Source organism: Hylobates moloch, unplaced genomic scaffold, assembly GCF_009828535.3.
Source record: "Hylobates moloch isolate HMO894 unplaced genomic scaffold, HMol_V3 SCAFFOLD_4, whole genome shotgun sequence".
Taxonomy (NCBI): Eukaryota; Metazoa; Chordata; class Mammalia; order Primates; family Hylobatidae; genus Hylobates; species Hylobates moloch.
In genome coordinates this window covers 173849522-173865985 of record NW_026652279.1, presented here as the reverse complement: position 1 = coordinate 173865985, position 16464 = coordinate 173849522, and the positions used below count along the sequence as shown (strand labels likewise).

The following is a 16464-nucleotide window of genomic DNA, read 5'->3' as shown; positions in this document are numbered from 1 at the left end:
CACGTCTGATCCGATGCTCTTCCAGGAGGCCAGCGTAACATGATCACATCTGCTGTGAGTCAGACACATCTGGGCTGTCTCTTCCGTCACATGTTGTTTCCTGTTAACCATGCTTTCCCCTTTCTCCACCCTTCCCTTCTTCTATTGGATCAATACCCTTTCTTTATGCTCCCTTTTCTGGTCTGGAGCGTGTTGGCTGCGTTGTGATTCTGTAACGGTTCCTCTACGCTTTCTCTGCTGCCTTTGCATTTCTGACACGCACAACCTTGTTGCTATTTTGTCATCATCGCTGTCTGACAGAAGAAAGCAAAGGGGCTGCTCGGTGCCTGAGCCGCACGCTGGGCCCTGCTCACTGCCGGCTTCTTTTCCGTCTCAACAATGACTTGCCATGTGCAAGCACAGTGCACTGCAGCCCTGGAAACCCCAACTGCTGAGACGTTCTGTGTCTTGACGGACAAAGGCAGATGGCAGGAATTGCTGATATTTATTCAAACGTCATCCATACAATAAAGAACTCTGCTTTTAAAATTCCATTTACATCAGCAGTTAAAAAAAAGTGACAGTGGATGAAACATGAAGCTGTAAAGTGCCTTTATGGGGAGGGTCACACAAGGGCGCGCAGCTGCGCGACGAGATGGAGGCACCGCGCCTGCACAGTACATCAGGGACATCGCAGGACACAGCACGCGCTCCAAATAACTTACACATCAGAGAAAAAGCTGCCGAGTCTCTGCATGCTTCCTATTTGATTCCGCACCCTGGAGGTCTGGCCAGTGACGGCTGCAAGCCGCTGGGAGGGTAGTGTGAGGGGAATGCAGCCATGCCCGCCTCCACTGTGCTGGGGCTGGGAACCATGAGGCTGTGAGGCGGCATGCCCAGCAGCATGGGGACAGCGAATATGCCCTTTCCAGCAAGACACATGTGTACACACATGGTCAGAGGTGCACACATACAAAAACATCTGCAGACTAGACACTGAAGGGGCTTCAAAGGAACAGAATATGTTTCTGGAACACAAGAAGGGTAAAACAGAAGAGTTTTTTTCCAGTTCTGCTGTGACTTCAATAAAATACTCTCCCCACTTTCACTTCTGCACTCAAGGTGGTCACCAGGTGGCAGGTGGACCTGGGTGGGAGGCAGGGGTCGCGTGGGGAGGGGAGCGGAGGTGTGGCCTCCGAGGAGGCTGTGGTGCAGTGAGGCAGGGGCAGGCCTCTCTGAGCTATGGTCGGCAGCGCTGGTCCACACCGCACCTTGCAGAAACTGCATCTTTGTATTTTCTTTAAAAGCAATAAAAATACCCTAATTCACTGAAGCTCTTTAAAAAAAATCAAGTCCCTTCATTTTTTTTTTTTTTGTAGAAAAGAAGGTTGTTTAAATTATAGTTTAAATTTTCTTTTGAAAATGAACCCTAGGTAGATAAAGGAATCTCCTTGGCTTCTAACTGCTTTTGGTGGTGGAGACACCACCTGATGTCACCCAGGGACACGTTTTCATCCACCTGTGACCAGGGAGCTTCAGGCAGTGCCATCCGTTTCCATGGGAGAGTCCCCCAAAGTCATTTAGTGGCATAAACAACGTGCTTCTATGTAAACCGCGGTTAACAAAAAAATAGTTTTCTATCAAATACAGTATCAAATTGTCATTTCATGTAAACACAGTGATTCCTGGTAAAGAATTGAGGCCAAAGTACCACAAAAAATGGCCACGGGATTGATCCCTGCTTAAAAAAAATCCTATAACTTGTAAAAGATAAAGAGTCCCCGAGCCCCGCTCTCCTCAGGCCGTCGGTCAGAGAATCATCCACTTCTCCGGAAGCAGCTCCACCACGGTCTGCGCGTCCCCTGAAAGCACCGTCCAGAGGCAGAAGCAGCACGGTGGAGCCAGGAGGAGATGCCGCTGCCCGGCGCCTCCTGCCCGGGGCTGTTCCCTGCGGCCCCTCCTCGGTGGGCTCTGGAGTCTCCGAGGAAGCCCCGGCGGGCCGGGGTCTTCCGTGGAACCTGCCTCTGCCCTGGAGGGGTCCTCTGCAGCCCGCACGGCCAGGCGCTCTGGGTCGGGGCGCCGAGGTGCCCCTTCCTCGGGACGTCCGGGGGCACTGCGCCCTCCCCACGCCACGCCAGCCCTCGCAGCGGCAGCCCCAGACAGCGCGCGGGTCTCCTGCGCCGAGACTGCGCGGCGCTACCCCTGCAGGTCGGAGAAGGGGGCCTGGCCGCCCTCGCTGCAGCTGGACGAGTTGCTCAGCACGGCCGACCCCGGGCTCGACCCTGCGGGGAGATCAGGCGGGGACAGGCTTCGGCGTCTGCTCTCCTGGGCACACACGGAGCAGCTTCCTCGCACGGGGCCTTGGCAGCGTCACGGGTGGGCTCGGGGCACGTGGGCCTTACCTGAGCTGCTCAGGCACTGGGCCGAGCCGGACGGGCCGAGCTGGACGGACAGGCTGCTGGCCGGCACCCAGCCCTCCTTGCCAGTGGTCGGGTCCCTGACGTACCTGCAAAGGGGCGAGGGTCAGCGGCGGCCCGTGCGGGGCAGTCCGGGGGTGAGCGCGGGGTCTTACCAAAGGCCCTCGTCGCCCTCCTGCACCAGCTCCACCACGTCCCCGCTCCTCACGAGCAGCGCATCGGGGCCTCCCTTCTCGTGGTCCGCCACGACCGTGCATTTACCCGGAACCTGGTGGGAGACGGGCGGGGGCACAGGCAGCGTCAGCACCTGCCCCGGCAGCAGCCCCACAGCAGCCAGGCGGAGTGCGGGGCCTTAGCGCCCTGCCCGGGTGGGAGCTCCTGGCCACGGCCGGCTCAGGGGAAGGGCTCCAGCCTCAGGAGGCGGCTACGCCGCAGGTCATGACCACGTCAGAGGCGATGGAGGGCGTCTGTGAATCTGCCCTTGGGCCCAGCTGCCCCAGCCCCTCACGCTGGTCTCCACACAGAGCTCTCGGCCCCGGGGCCTCTGCGCCTGCATACCCGGCTCCCGGAGAGCCCTTCCGTGCTTTCGGGTCTTATTTCCATGCTGCTTTGCTGAGGCCTTCCTTGGTACTCCCCGACTCTCCCCTCCTCTGCCCTCCCTCTCCCTGCAGCTGTCCTGCCCAACGTCCCCAGGCCTCACTCCTCTTCTCTCCTCGCTGTAAGAGTGGAGGTTCCTGTCTGTGCTGTTCCCGCTTTGTCTCCAGGGCCTAGAACTGTGCCTGGCACACAGCGGATGCTGCACAGATATCATGGAACACGTTCCATTGGGGAATGGGGACCCGGGAAGCGGCAGCTGTTCCTGCAGAGTGGGGAGATTCACAGCCTCCTGGTGCTGCGTGCGGTGGGCTGCGGAGGGGAGCTGCCGGCTGCGGGGCCTGGAGCAGGAGGACGGTGACCGGAATGCCTGCCCTCACGCGATGGCCTGGAGCAGCAGGACGGTGACCGGAATGCCTGCCCTCACGCGATGGCCTGGAGCAGCAGGACGGTGACCGGAATGCCTGCCCTCACGCGATGGCCTGGAGCAGCAGGACGGTGACCGGAATGCCTGCCCTCACGTGATGGCCTGTACTGGCTCTTGCCTCTGTGGTGCCCAGAGTAGCCAGGATCACTCCCCACACCCCACAAAGAATGAGATCCAACTCCCTCTCCAGGCCCTGTGCACCCTGGTCCACCAGCCTGTTCCCTTCCTGCCATGTGGCCTCTGCCTCTGTGCCCCCCACATCTGTTGTCACGCCCAGGCCTTCCTTCGTGCTGTCTCTGTGGGAGGGGCCAGAGGCCCCGAGGGCTCTCCCTACCCTTCCATGCCTGGCTTCTCTGTCCTTCCAGAGCCTCTGGGACCTGTCCCCTGTGCACCTCCAGCCTTGGTGTGTGGACCAGGCACAGCACAGAAGGTGCAGCAGATACTCGTTGGTGTAACCCTCACTGGAGTGATTAACACATGGCAGCTTTTTCTTGCTTCTGACATTAACAATGAATGTTGTTTCAAATGCAAATCCATGCTTAGCAGTTTCATTTTCTTACAAAATGAGAGAGTTGTGTGTAAGTTAGGAAGGCTCAGTGACAGCATTCTATGACATCAAGGGTGGGGTGGGGGGGGTGGTGGGGACTGTCTCCTCTGAGGAAGGTGCACCCACGAGTGGGCTCTACAGGAGGCTGGGTGGGCACCTGGGAATTAAACCAGAAACACAAAGTGCTGCTGAGACAGAGGAGCTAGGAGGAGCTGGGGCTGCCCCTAAGACCCAGGCCCGGGTGGACCTTCTGGAGTTAGGAGGAGCTGGGGCTGTGCCCCAAGACCCAGGCCCAGGTGGACCTTCCAGAGAGAGTTAGGAGGAGCTGGGGCTGTGTCCTAAAACCCAGGCCCAGGTGGACTTTCCAGGGTTAGGAGGAGCTGGGGCTGTGTCCTAAGACCCAGGCTCGGGTGGACCTGCCAGAAGCACCCCTAATCCCCGCAGGGCAGCCCCCACCCCAAGTGCCCACAGGGAGGCTGCGGTTACCAGCTTCTTGGGGCCCAACCCGCCGTCCTCCTCTGCGTCGGATGAGTTAATCTGCTCCTCTGCACTTGACCAGCCCCCGTCGTCCTCAGGTGCCTCCAGTGAGTGGGACGTTTTGCTCCAACCTGAGACAGACAGACACCCGTGAAGGACCCCCCGGTGATGAGCTGCTGTCTGCCTCCATCTGAGGTGGGGTCAGCTGTCCCACAGACCCCCCTGAAATGTGTGCCGTGGGCCCCCACAGAGCCTGTCATCTTCCCGGGTTCATAAAGATCTGAGCAGGACACCCCTGCAGACTTCCAGAATGCCTGGCACGTGTCAGGGTTTGAGACCATCTGCTTCCAATTGCCGGGCCACCCTGTGGGAGAACTCAATCCCCAGGCCCTGGGAAGCCACGCCCTTGTCACGCAGGGCAGTGCCCCTCAGCCAGGAGGGAAGCAGCCTTCCTGCCGCAGACGCCTCCCCAGGCAGGTGTTTTCAGTGAGTGCCACGGTCATGTTCAACACCTAGCAGACCGAGCCGGGAGGCAGTTTCTAAAAGGAATGACTGAGGCTCACTGAGAGGGCCCGACGCCCTTGACCTATGGGATACCGAGGGCTGTGGTCCCCACTGGCAAGAGAGTAGCTCCCGGCACAGCGGCACCAAATCAGAAGGCTGAGGCCATGCAGGCGCCGCGGTGGAGATGGGCTCCCACTGGCCATGCAGCTCCAAGTGGGAGAAGAGGAAGGAGCTTCTTCCAGACTTGGGACCACACATGCTCCCCTCCACAACCCAGTGTTCCTCCTGCCAGATTCCCAGAGGGCAGCACCTGCCTTCCCCGTGCAGGGGAGATGGGAGATGACATCGGGGCTAAATAAACATGCAAAGGCAGCAACCGGGCAGCAGGCCCAGCGCATCCCACCTGGTGCCAAACGCATCAAGGCAGGACACATGCACACCAGGGAAACAGGCAGATGCTAATGGGATTTGAGCTTGGGCACAAACTGGTTCCAAATCCTATTTGGTGCCACTGGAAGCAAGTGTTTCCTTGTGATGGAGGGTGCGGGGCATGGGGAGGACAGAGGAGCTGTGTGCACGAATGCCTGTGTGCCCTGTGCCTGCAAAGCCGCCACGGCAAGCTGTCTTGCAGGCCAGTTCCAATGGCTGACAGTGTCTGCGCTGGCGAGGAAAAGCCTGTGCTAAGCGGAACTCTGCTGTCTGTGTAGAGAAGGGAGCTGGGCCTCGTCACCACCGTCAGCCAGCAGAGCACGGGGCCGCTCCTTCCACCCCACCTGGGTGCTTTGCCTTCTTGGGGTCACAGCTGGAGGCAGCTGAGCCTTCCAGGCACCACACCAGGCACATCTGTGTGAGAATTGAGGACTGTGATTTTCTGGTTGCAGACCTGCAGCTTGGCCTCCTGAGTGCACTTGCAGCTGCCCCCAGCAAGGGAGGCTGACACACAGCACAGGGTGGGGGCCCAGGTGCCTCCTCTACAGCAGCAGGGACTGGCCTGTGGGGCCTGGCTGCCAGCATGCCCTCCCCATCCAGGCCCCCAGTCGCTCTGAGGCACCGCACGTGGGGCCTCTAGCCAGACAGAACCAAAAATCTGATTGAGGACCGTGGGAACAAAAAAAGGGTGGCTGCTGTGTGTGCAGAGGAGCCGGCGTGGCGCGGGTAGGACCTTACACACGAACCTCTCCACAGCGAGGCCAGCCTGTGCGGGGTGAAACCCAAGCAGCTCTGCCACGGCACCACCAGAGACACAAAAGGATTCTTGAGCTGCCCTGGCCGTGGCTGCTCAGTGCTCCCCAGAGCCTCTCTGCGGGCCGTCAAGAGCGCCGTGCTGGAATAGGGCACAGGGGAGGCCAGCAGAGAAACGCAGAGGTCTGACCGTGATGGCAACGGCAGCGCCTGGGAGCGGGCAGCCACAGGCCAGGCCAGCACGGCTGCACCAGGAGCTGGGGGATTCTGTGTGAAGGCAGGAGACCGGGTGATGGCCAGGAAGGTGCCCTCTGTTTTCTGTAAAATAGCCCATTGGCCTTTGCTCAATGGAGTCACCACCTGCAGGGCTTGGGGAGCGGGCGCTGGGCAGCGCCCAGGCCACCCAGGACCACCTGGGCTCACTACCACCGACCACAGGGGAAATGACCCACGGGCAGTGGCCCGGCTTCAACACCACACTGGCTTCCTCGAGACCCTGCAAGGCTGCACTGTCTTCATTCACGGATGACGAGACAGAAGCAGAGGCTGAGCTTGGCCAAAGTGCAGCAGAAGCGGCATTTGGCCCACAGGGCCCGCCCGGCCCACCTTCTCCACCAGGGACCGGCTTTGCCGACTCCAGCTCACAAGCGGAGAGGGTTTGACAGACAAGAGTAGCCTCTCCCAGGAGACTGTCAACAGGGAAATGACTCCCTTGTCCCAAGCCCCTGGGGCCTCCTGAGGCCTCCTGGGGCCTCGAAGCAGCAAGCCAGGCGCCCACCCACTTGCAGGCAGGACGGTCAGTAATGCCGGGCCAGCTCCCTGCCTCTGAACTCACGCCCAGGGTGGCCACAGCTTCTGCCTGGATCCATGAGGCTTGCAGCGTCATGTGAGGAGGCTGTGGAGGCGGGCGGGATGGGGAGGCTGGTTCTGCTTACACCCCCAGGAACCTTTGCAAATTTTTGAAAACTCAAGATTGCAAACATGAGCCCCCTCCCTGCACTTGAGGGTCCTCAACAGGACAGGGGAGGTCTCTAGGCTTCGCGGGGCAGTTTTCACCCTCAGAATATAAGGGAGGCAGGAAACGAGAAGGGCCAGGTTCCACAGGGAGCTCGGCCTCATCGGCCCCAGGAAAGGAGGGTCTGGGTCGGCCCTGCCAGTTGCTATGTTCTGTGTTCCCAGCAGGAAGTGTCGGGGCAAACTGTGCCACAGGGAAGGGCAGGGAACGGGATGCCCTATAGCCAACAGCAGCCACTGGGCAGTGAGACCCCACCCAGCTCCACCCAGCACGGCCAGGTGACCAGCGCAGCAGCCGTGGCCAGCAGCCACCGACGGGGTGGGCAGTTCTGCAGGCTCCGGATAGACCTGCTGTGAGGAGTCGGCTGAGAGGCATGCTGTCCTCGAGGACACATTGAACACAACCGCGTGTCTGCCTCTGCAGCATAAAGACCCACGCGAGCGTCCCCCTTAGGTGGCCTTGACGGCCACCGGACAGCCAGCTGGGCCGCACTTCCTGCCGACACAGAGTGGGTGCCGTGCCCGAGGGTGCCACTCTACCTCGCACACCAAAGGGAGTCGGGTCGCTCTTTACTTCGTGCCGCTTGGCTTTTTTGTCAGGACTGGTAGGAGAAGCTGCAAGAGGAGGAGGAGGCAGAAATACAACCGGAGAGAGAGCGTGAGGAACGGCAGAGAGGAGGAGGAGGCAGAAATACAACCGGAGAGAGAGCGTGAAGGACGGAGGGAGGCGGCGAGGAGGCTGACCCGCGCTCGTGCCGGGAGGGGACACCCACATTGTGGCCCCTTTCCACTGATGAAAAAGGAGCTTCTGTGAGCAAAACGCAGGGAGCCGAGGGGCCGCGCGGTGAAGGAGGGGCCGGGAAGGTGTGCGAGTGGGGGCTGCGGCACTCAGAGGCGTCCTTTCGGGGCCTGTCCCTAGGGACGTTTTCTTAGTTCTGCGCTAGCAGAGTTTGCAGCATCAGAATCTGTTGTTTGTTTGTTTCAAGTTTCAGGCCAACTTAAAAGCATTTTATAAATTGGAAAACACTCCTAATTCTCTGGGAAGAGCCCTTGTCCACGCTGGCCTTCAGGGCTTTCCAGAAGAGCTGGCTGCACGCCAGGGCCGGCTTCCAGGGCCTCCTGGGCCCATTCCCCCGCCATGGATTTCCCATCGTGGAGCTCTCGCAGATGAGCAGGGCATTAGACGTCTCCGTCTCAAGGGTCCCGTCAGCCCTGTTCACCAGCGGATGCCCCAGAAGATGGCTGAGCGGCCTCTGCCACCGGGCGGAGCAGAGACACGCAGCCGGAAAGGTCAGCACCCTGCAGGGAACTCACCTGAGAAGGCGGGGGTTGGGGGCAGGGAGAGGAAGGAGGGGGCTTGGAAAGCAAGGACAGCTCCGTTTCTGAGCAAGCCTCCATTTGAAAAGCTCGCCTTCATTTCCCAAAGGAAAGCCACCCCTAAAGGATAACTCTGGTGTCTGTGTGCGAGACACAGCATCACCGAACACGTGATTGGGTGGAAAGAAACGCTTTTGCGTGGCCGCCCTTGTGATGAAGGAGGCACGAATGGTCACACACGATGCATGACAGACGCCACCACGGTGAGGGTGGGTTTCAGGCAGGCGCTACTTTTACCTTTCTGACCTTTGAGGTTAGCAAAGCCCTGCAGGGTAAAGCGCTTTCTGGAAAGCGCAGAGCTTTCTGAGGCAGAGCTAGTGACCGTGTCATCTACGAAGGAAGAGAAAGAAACCATGCAGAGGGCATCACAACCCGGTGCGGAGGCGGGTCCGGCTGTGGTGGGGAGGGCCCAGGGCGGCTCCGGGTTGCACGCTGGGTCTCGGCCGAGGCTCCTTCTGGGGCTGGCCTAGCTGACGCAGGGGTGCAGAGCAACGAGAGGGAGGGGCTCTTCTGTGGGGTCCTAGGGCTCTGTTAAGGGGGGAGCACGGGGCCCTGCACGCTCTGCAAACCTTCTTCACACTGCAGGAAGCGCACGTTTCTCGGACGCAGTGAGCACTCCGTGAGCAGCTCCATGCGAGGCCTCCCTGTGGGGCCTGGTCCCTGCACATACCCACCTCTGCCCTTTTCAGGGGGCTTTGTCAGTGGCGCTGAGCTGACGTATCCCTCCAGGCTCAGGGGGTCTGTTTTCCTTTCTTCCAGCTTCTTGATGTTCCTTGAGTTTCCTCTGGAGGGACTGTTGACATCAGACAAATCAAAAAGGAAATAGTATGTTGCCTGGTTAGTTTTTCAGAACGCTCTGAGGACCTGAGGCATTCAGATATCTCTGAGCTCCCGGCCTGATCCTAAAGCAGCATCTCCTGCACATGTTTCTAAGTTAAACCTGGACAGGCTGGATGAGAGCAGACGCCCACGCTACTCGCTCTGAAGTACCAGGTTTTTTTTTGGGGGGGGGAGGGGCAGGGGAGTGTTTCTTTTTTAAAACTACTGTTCTACGGATTATTTATTTAGGCCATATCCTGTTCCATGAATGATTAAAGGTAGCTTATATAAGAAACAGGATAAAGTGAAAAAAATAAGTGGATGAATAAAATAAAGAAAAAACAAGGCAGAAGAGACACGACGAAGCCACGGTCAGGGTCGGAGTCTGAAATGTGCCCACGCGTGTGCTGGGCCATCAGTGCCGGCTCCCAGCTGAGCACCGACTGTCTCAGGAAGGCTGGGGCGTGGCTGTGATCTGGACAGGCTGTGTGTGCGCTGCCGTGCTGTGAAACAGCCCACCCCGGGAAGAGCTGGAGAGGGACTGGGCATTGCCGGAGGCACACATCTGTGAAGTGCACCATCTGGGACTGACCCATCAGCACATCAACACCAGGGGCCTCAAGGAAAACCCCAATAACCACAGGGTCCCACTGACAGAGGCTTAGGACCCTGGCGTGCAAATGCCCCACTTGGGAGTGCTCCAGAAATGCAGGCCTGCGGCGGCGTGTCCATTCTCACCTGGTGCTGGTTGGGGCCGGCAGGGGCAGGCTCTGCGACTGCTCCAGTGCCCGGTGCTGGCTGGCTTCTGCGAGGAGGGAGCAGACAAACCACATGAACGAGCGTCTTTACTTCAACGCCAAGGCACCTTGCACATGCGGGGACTGTGTGGTTGCTTTGAACATATGTAAAAATGCACCTGAAGCGGAAGCTACGGGAAAACGATCGCTTGAAGACAGCCTCACCTCGACAAGCCTGCAGCTGGCTGGTCAGCACTTTCCGAATTTCATTCACCCATGCGGCTTTAATCTCAGGAGTTGGCGCCTGTTTCCCCAAAAGAAACGCCAGGAGGTGAGTACTCAGGCCCCCGAGGCAACACGCTTCAGTTTCACTCTGGGAACATCCCAGGATTATCTTAGGAGTCAAAGGTCAGATGGCTGCGTGTGAGGGGAGAGGAGGGAAGCACTGTGGGCTGGCCCCGGGTTGCCGGACCCTCTGTGCCCCATACACGAGACTGACTGAAGAAGAGCTGTGCCCGGCACCCAGGGCACGGCACCCTCCCCACCGTGAGAATCGGCCCTGCATGCCAGACGCACACTTGGGCCGTCCAGGGATGCACGAGCTCCCCTGGGGAGGGCGAGCCCATTTCCTCTCAGCACCCCCTCTGATGTGTACTTTTCCCCACATTTCATCCTGGGTCCAGCTCAGGGTGAAGACAGCCCAGGGCAGCGCCCTGAAGTGTACAGCGGCTGCTCCTGGCCTCGATGCAACTTTGTGGCAGATTCTAGCACCGGTTCCCATGAGAAACCGTTCACGGCAATGTGTAAGAGGCCAGGGGCAGGGTGGGTGGCCCACCTGGACGATGTAGACCTCCTCGCGCGCGTTGTACCAGATCTCAAACTTCTTAGCGTCTCCCTTCACGTTCTCCGTAATGCCGACGGCAGCCATCTGCGAGCAGAGTGGAGATGGGGTTCGCATGCACAGTGAACCCACTGCCTTGTTTTAAAAAGGTGTTGGTGCAGGCATGAAATGATGGAAATACTTTGGGGGTGAGGGCTAAGAATGGCAGAATACCCCACCCCCACACTTAAGGCTGAGAGCTGGGTGTCAGCGTGGCCACCTCAGACCCAGGTTTGTGGCAACAGGGACCTAGTTACAGACGTCCCCCCCTCGGAGTCTGTGGCCAGGAGCGTGCTGCTGCGGACCCGGCCTCACTTACGTTTAAGGACTGCTTGTAGCTGTAGGAGGGAGCTTTCTCATACCCCTCCCCGTTCTCCTCCCGCTTCTTGCAGAAGAGCACCGCCTTCTCATGCAGGAACAGGTGCCGCTGCATGGGCTTGAACCTGGCCAGCTCCTTCACCTTGGTGTGGCCCCTCTTGTGGTCGGTCCAGACGCTGAACGAGCCCTGCATCAGCAGCTTGCCCAGGTCGCCGAGATTCCCCTAAATGCGCAACAGCAGGGTGTGTTCAGAACGGACAGGACTGGGGCCATGGACACGCATCGCTGAGTGAAAGCAGCCACTCTGCAAAGCCCACCCATGGTGGGATTCCAGCTGCAGGGTGTCCCAGGAAAGGTAAGCTGGTGGAGACTGTGACAGGTCAGTGGGTGCCAGGGGCTGGGGGAGGAGGGATGGACTGGTGGAGCACGTGGGCTTCTAGGACAGTGAAGCTGCTCTGTGTGATGCTCTAGCGCTGGGTGCAGGACGTTAACACGCCTGTCCAAACCGCAGAAGGCACAGCACCCAGAGTGAGCCCCGAGGGGAACAGCCCTCAGTCACTAATGAGCATCAGCGCTGGTTCAGCACGTGTGGCAGGTGCGGCACCCATGCTAGATGTCAACACTAGGGGAAGCCTCAGGGCCTCTGATTTACACTCAATTATCTCACAAACCAAAAATTGCTGCAATAAATCAACTCTGTTAAAAAAAAACAAACCTGAGAATGAGTGCTGGGTGGACATAAAGACGGGCAAAAGATGAATCAGCTGACCTGATGTGGGGCTCTATGGGGAAAGTGACATCTGCCTTCTGGGGCCACTTGCTCTAAGTCACCAGCCTGCAAATCGCAGCCCAGAAAACAGACGTTACGTCTGCTCCGAGCCATGCCTCCTCCCCAGGAGAAGACAAGGGGTGAGGAGGTCTGAGCTGCATTCCTGCTGGAGATGGGTGCCCTCCAAGCAGGGGACGCTTCCTGATTTTCTCCACGTCCCAGAGAGCCCAGTGGGGTCTGTGGACCTGGCTGTGGGGCCTGGGAGTGGGCTCATCTATGGACCACCCCAGACCTCCTGCCCAGAACCTGCACATTCACACCAAAGTGTGGGGGGTGTGCAGGGAGGCCGCCGAGTTGCTGGGCTGGCGTGTTCCGCGGAGGCGGAGGGGAAGACCGGGCGTCTGGGCGCCTTACGTCATAGCCGGTGATAGCGATGAGGTGCATGGAGTCGTTCACGGCCTTCAGGATGCCCAGGATGGAGCTCAGCGCCTCCTGCAGGTCCTCAGCCCCCTCGCAGTTCTTGCTGTATTTCAGCATTTCCTGAGGGGCATGGGGTGAGGCAACCGTGTCAGGACACGGAGAGCTCTGGCTTCCCTGGAACAGACCACTCAGGAGTTTGGCACGAGGTAGGGACGCTGCTCACCCTCCCCTGGTCTGTGGGGAGCCGCCCTGCCTGTCCTCCTGCAGCTGGGACAGACTGAGTGGTGCTGCAGATGGGGCAGCGCCCCTGCCAGGTGCAGACCCCTCGCACCTGTTCCCCGGGGAGTTTCCTATCGCTACCCTAACCCTGGCCAAAGGCACGGAGTTGCAGTTTCCTGCCTGAAGGTTAGAGGGACCCACATGGCAAACTCATAGCTGGAATCCCCAGTCTAGGCCGCCCCACATCCCTGCTGTGTTCCAGCTAATCCGGGCGTGGCTCCACTCTGGAGGGACGGGTCAGCACATCACACAGAATCCCATGCGGGCTGGGCTGTGTGCAAACCCATGGGGACGGGGACTCGTCTGCTCACCTGCGTCCTCAGACCCCTAACAGCGGCGCACAGTAGGACCTCAAAAGGCATCCCAGCCTCAGCACAGGCTCAGAGGAGGTGCCCTTGGCCTGGGAGGGGCAGGGCGCAATGGGGACGGGGCCCCAGGGCAGCACAGATACCTGGCCAGCGGGTGCCTGGGGAGGCCAGGCCACGGTCACTGCGGAGCCCACCTTGAGCAGCAGCTGGTACTTGGTGATCCTCTGCACTGGCTTCAGCAGGTAGGAGTCCAGGCTCAGCTTGTGGTCCAGCTTCCTCTGGCATTCCTGGAACCAACCCAGAGCCTTTGGTTTGCACAATTTTCATTATTCCTCAGGAGTCGGTTAGGAAAGGGAGTTCTAAAGGAAGGTCCGGGGACAAACCTGGAAGAACGGGCAGTCAGAGCACTGTCTCCACAGGCTCTCGGAGCGGGGCTTGTTCTGACAGTACTTCTCGTAGATCTGGAAATCCTCCATCTGCACCGAGGGACAGGCATCGCATCACGCAGTGAGGGACGGGCACCGCATCATGCAGTGAGGGACGGGCACCGAGTGAGGGACGGGCACCGCACCATGCAGTGAGGGACGGGCACCGAGTGAGGGACGGGCACTGCATCACGCAGTGAGGGATGGGCATCGCATCACGCAGTGAGGGACGGGCACCGCATCACGCAGTGAGGGACGGGCATCGCATCACACAGTGAGGGATGGGCACCGCATCACGCAGTGAGGGACGGGCACCGAGTGAGGGACGGGCACCGCATCACGCAGTGAGGGATGGGCATCGCATCACGCAGTGTCTTCCCGGCCCCGCGAGGCATGGCTGCTGGCCCCACAGCTTCCGAGGGCCGGCACTGGCTCCCAGGCTCCGCTGGGGGGCCTGCCCTCCATTAATGGGGCTCCCTGTCCCCCCTGACTTCCCAGAGCACAGGCGTGGAGTGGAGACGGGGTTCCACCGCAGCCATTCTTAGAAGGCCATTTATGGTGTGGTTTGTCGGTTTGTTTATATAATAGAACTTCTAGCATTTTCTCTGGCAGTTTTACAAATTACCTGTTATTTAGCAAAAAACAGACCCTAACTCCACTGTGAAGTGCAGGTGCTCCTGGGCACTCAGGGCACAGACGGTTCTAGGGGCACAGGAGGGTTTAAGGCACAGGGCTCAGAAGTTTCTAAGGGCACAGGAGGTTCTGGGGGTACAGGAGGTTCTGGGGCACAGGAGGTTCCAGGGGTAAAGGAGGTTCTGGGGTACAGGAGGTTCTGGGGTACAGGAGGTTCTGGGGCTCAGGAGGTTCTGGGGTACAGGAGGTTCTGGGGGTACAGGAGGTTCTGGAGTTCAGGAGGTTCTGGGGCTCAGGAGGTTCTGGGGCACAGGAGGTTCTGGGGCTCAGGAGGTTCTGGGGTACAGGAGGTTCTGGGGCACAGGAGGTTCTGGGGCTCAGGAGGTTCTGGGGGTACAGGAGGTTCTGGGGCACAGGAGGTTCTGGGGTACAGGAGGTTCTGGGGCTCAGGAGGTTCTGGGGTACAGGAGGTTCTGGGGTTCAGGAGGTTCTGGGGCTCAGGAGGTTCTGGGGGTACAGGAGGTTCTGGGGTACAGGAGGTTCTGGGGCTCAGGAGGTTCTGGGGTTCAGGAGGTTCTGGGTTACAGGAGGTTCTGGGGTTCAGGAGGTTCTGGGGGTACAGGAGGTTCTGGGGTTCAGGAGGTTCTGGGGTTCAGGAGGTTCTGGGGTACAGGAGGTTCTGGGGGTACAGGAGGTTCTGGGGCTCAGGAGGTTCTGGGGGTACAGGAGGTTCTGGAGTTCAGGAGGTTCTGGGGGTACAGGAGGTTCTGGGGGTATAGGAGGTTCTGGAGTTCAGGAGGTTCTGGGGGCACAGGAGGTTCTGGGGTACAGGAGGTTCTGGGGGTACAGGAGGTTCTGGGGGTACAGGAGCATCATGTTATCTCAGCCCAATTGAAAACATCAGTATTTTGTGATTTCAGTTGGTTAGAATGGGAACTTGCAGTAGAATCTGAAGTCATTATTCAGTAATTTTAAGAAGTTGTGACAAAATATACATCCAAACACCACGTACCCTCTCCAGAAAGCATCTTCCAACCAGTTCTGGGCAGTCGGTGTAGTTTTCCAGCTCCCTGAGGAATATCCTAGACAAAGAAGGTTTTTAAGTAGTAAGAAAGACAGGCCGAGTCACACGGATCAGTGACAAATGGATAGACATCATTTTTCAGAAGCCTTTTATGCCTTGCTCTGGACAATTTAAGCCACTATGTGGCAACAATGCCCCGCATGACTTAGGGACGCTGCAGCCACGCCTGTCCTGAGCACCAAGCTCTCAGGTGCCAGCAGGTGCAGCCCCAGGCTGAGTCTCCTTATATTTCTGGCCTTGGCTGCACACAGAAGTTGGAGAGAGCTGCTTTTCCCTCAGCACACACATGGCTCACAGGGCCACAGGCAAAGACAGAGATGGGACCTTTCAGCGCCCTGGAGGCACCACCCCCATAACTGGCTGTGGGTCTGTGGGTTCTCTGCAGACACACCCCGAGCCCTGGCCCTGCCCCAGGTGGAGGCACCACCCCCATAACTGGCCGTGGGTCTGTGGGTTCTCTGCAGACACACCCCGAGCCCTGGCCCCAGGCAGGGCCATCCCGACTCCTGGGCTGTTTTCCCTTTAGTTTCTGACTTGCATCTGTTCCCTGGAGGAAAACCATCTGGGGGTGGATTTGGGGCATGAGCACAACAGCTTAAAGCTGTGGGGACCCCTGCATGCGGGACTGGCCGAGACCCTGGGGGCCATGAGGACAGATACTAAGGGACACTAAGGTTCTGCCCAAGCTCCGTGGATGTGGAAGGCTCCTTGGTGGTCAACTGCAGACCTGCTGCCTCCTTGTAAGTGGCAGGTGAGGTGATGATCACGGCAGGGGGCAAGAAACAGGGATCAGAACAACGTCCCAAGCACTGGCGATTCCCATGGCCAGTGGGGCACGCTGGTCCCCAAGCACGTGACCTCACGGGAGCCACTCACGTGGGCTCCTTCCAGGACACACAGCCGGGGCCGTCCACTGCAGCCTCCCTGGCATTCTGCACTGCATGCCCACCCTACACCTTCCCATGAGCTCCCCAAAAGTGTGTTAAAGCAGCCAAACAGCTCAGAGGAGTGGAGGACAAGAGGCCAGACAGACCACCCGCACTGGAGAAGCCATGGGTCGCTCGGGGGACAAGCAGCCCCGAGATGGGTAAGGAACGCCTAGTTTGCCGTCCTTTTCAAGAGCTTAGGAGCAAAACAGGCCTTGCTATGTGGTGTGGCCTTCGGTGACCCCCAAAGGGCTGAATACACACCTGGGAGGGGGTTCCAGCTTCCACCTGCCCAGCAGGATGAGGAGGGGATGAGGGGCAGGCGGGTCCCATTTCCTGCACCACAAA

The 16464-nt window shown here is 59.1% G+C and overlaps 1 protein-coding gene across 38 annotated transcripts in view; it reads right to left on the bottom strand.

The window, feature by feature from the left end:
• Window positions 1-465: 465 nt before the first annotated feature.
• The window catches only part of MCF2L (MCF.2 cell line derived transforming sequence like), a 202252-nt gene continuing 186253 nt past the window's right edge, over window positions 466-16464 (bottom strand). For 17 of the 38 annotated variants that reach the window (XM_058438087.1, XM_058438088.1, XM_058438089.1 and 14 more), the window contains 11 exons: window positions 15119-15188; window positions 13432-13524; window positions 13243-13335; window positions 12456-12581; window positions 11274-11495; window positions 10910-11002; window positions 10300-10378; window positions 10076-10142; window positions 9088-9311; window positions 8756-8848; window positions 6929-7756 (listed from right to left, as the gene is read on the bottom strand). In XM_058438087.1, coding sequence (XP_058294070.1) covers window positions 7095-7756; window positions 8756-8848; window positions 9088-9311; window positions 10076-10142; window positions 10300-10378; window positions 10910-11002; window positions 11274-11495; window positions 12456-12581; window positions 13243-13335; window positions 13432-13524; window positions 15119-15188 — 1822 coding nt within the window. In that variant the 3' untranslated portion in view covers window positions 6929-7094. Of the gene's footprint in view, window positions 2486-2551; window positions 2665-4450; window positions 4573-6928; window positions 7757-8755; window positions 8849-9087; window positions 9312-10075; window positions 10143-10299; window positions 10379-10909; window positions 11003-11273; window positions 11496-12455; window positions 12582-13242; window positions 13336-13431; window positions 13525-15118; window positions 15189-16464 lie in introns of those variants that run through there. The other 21 variants (XM_058438109.1, XM_032151363.2, XM_032151373.2 and 18 more) reach the window with 11 other exon arrangements.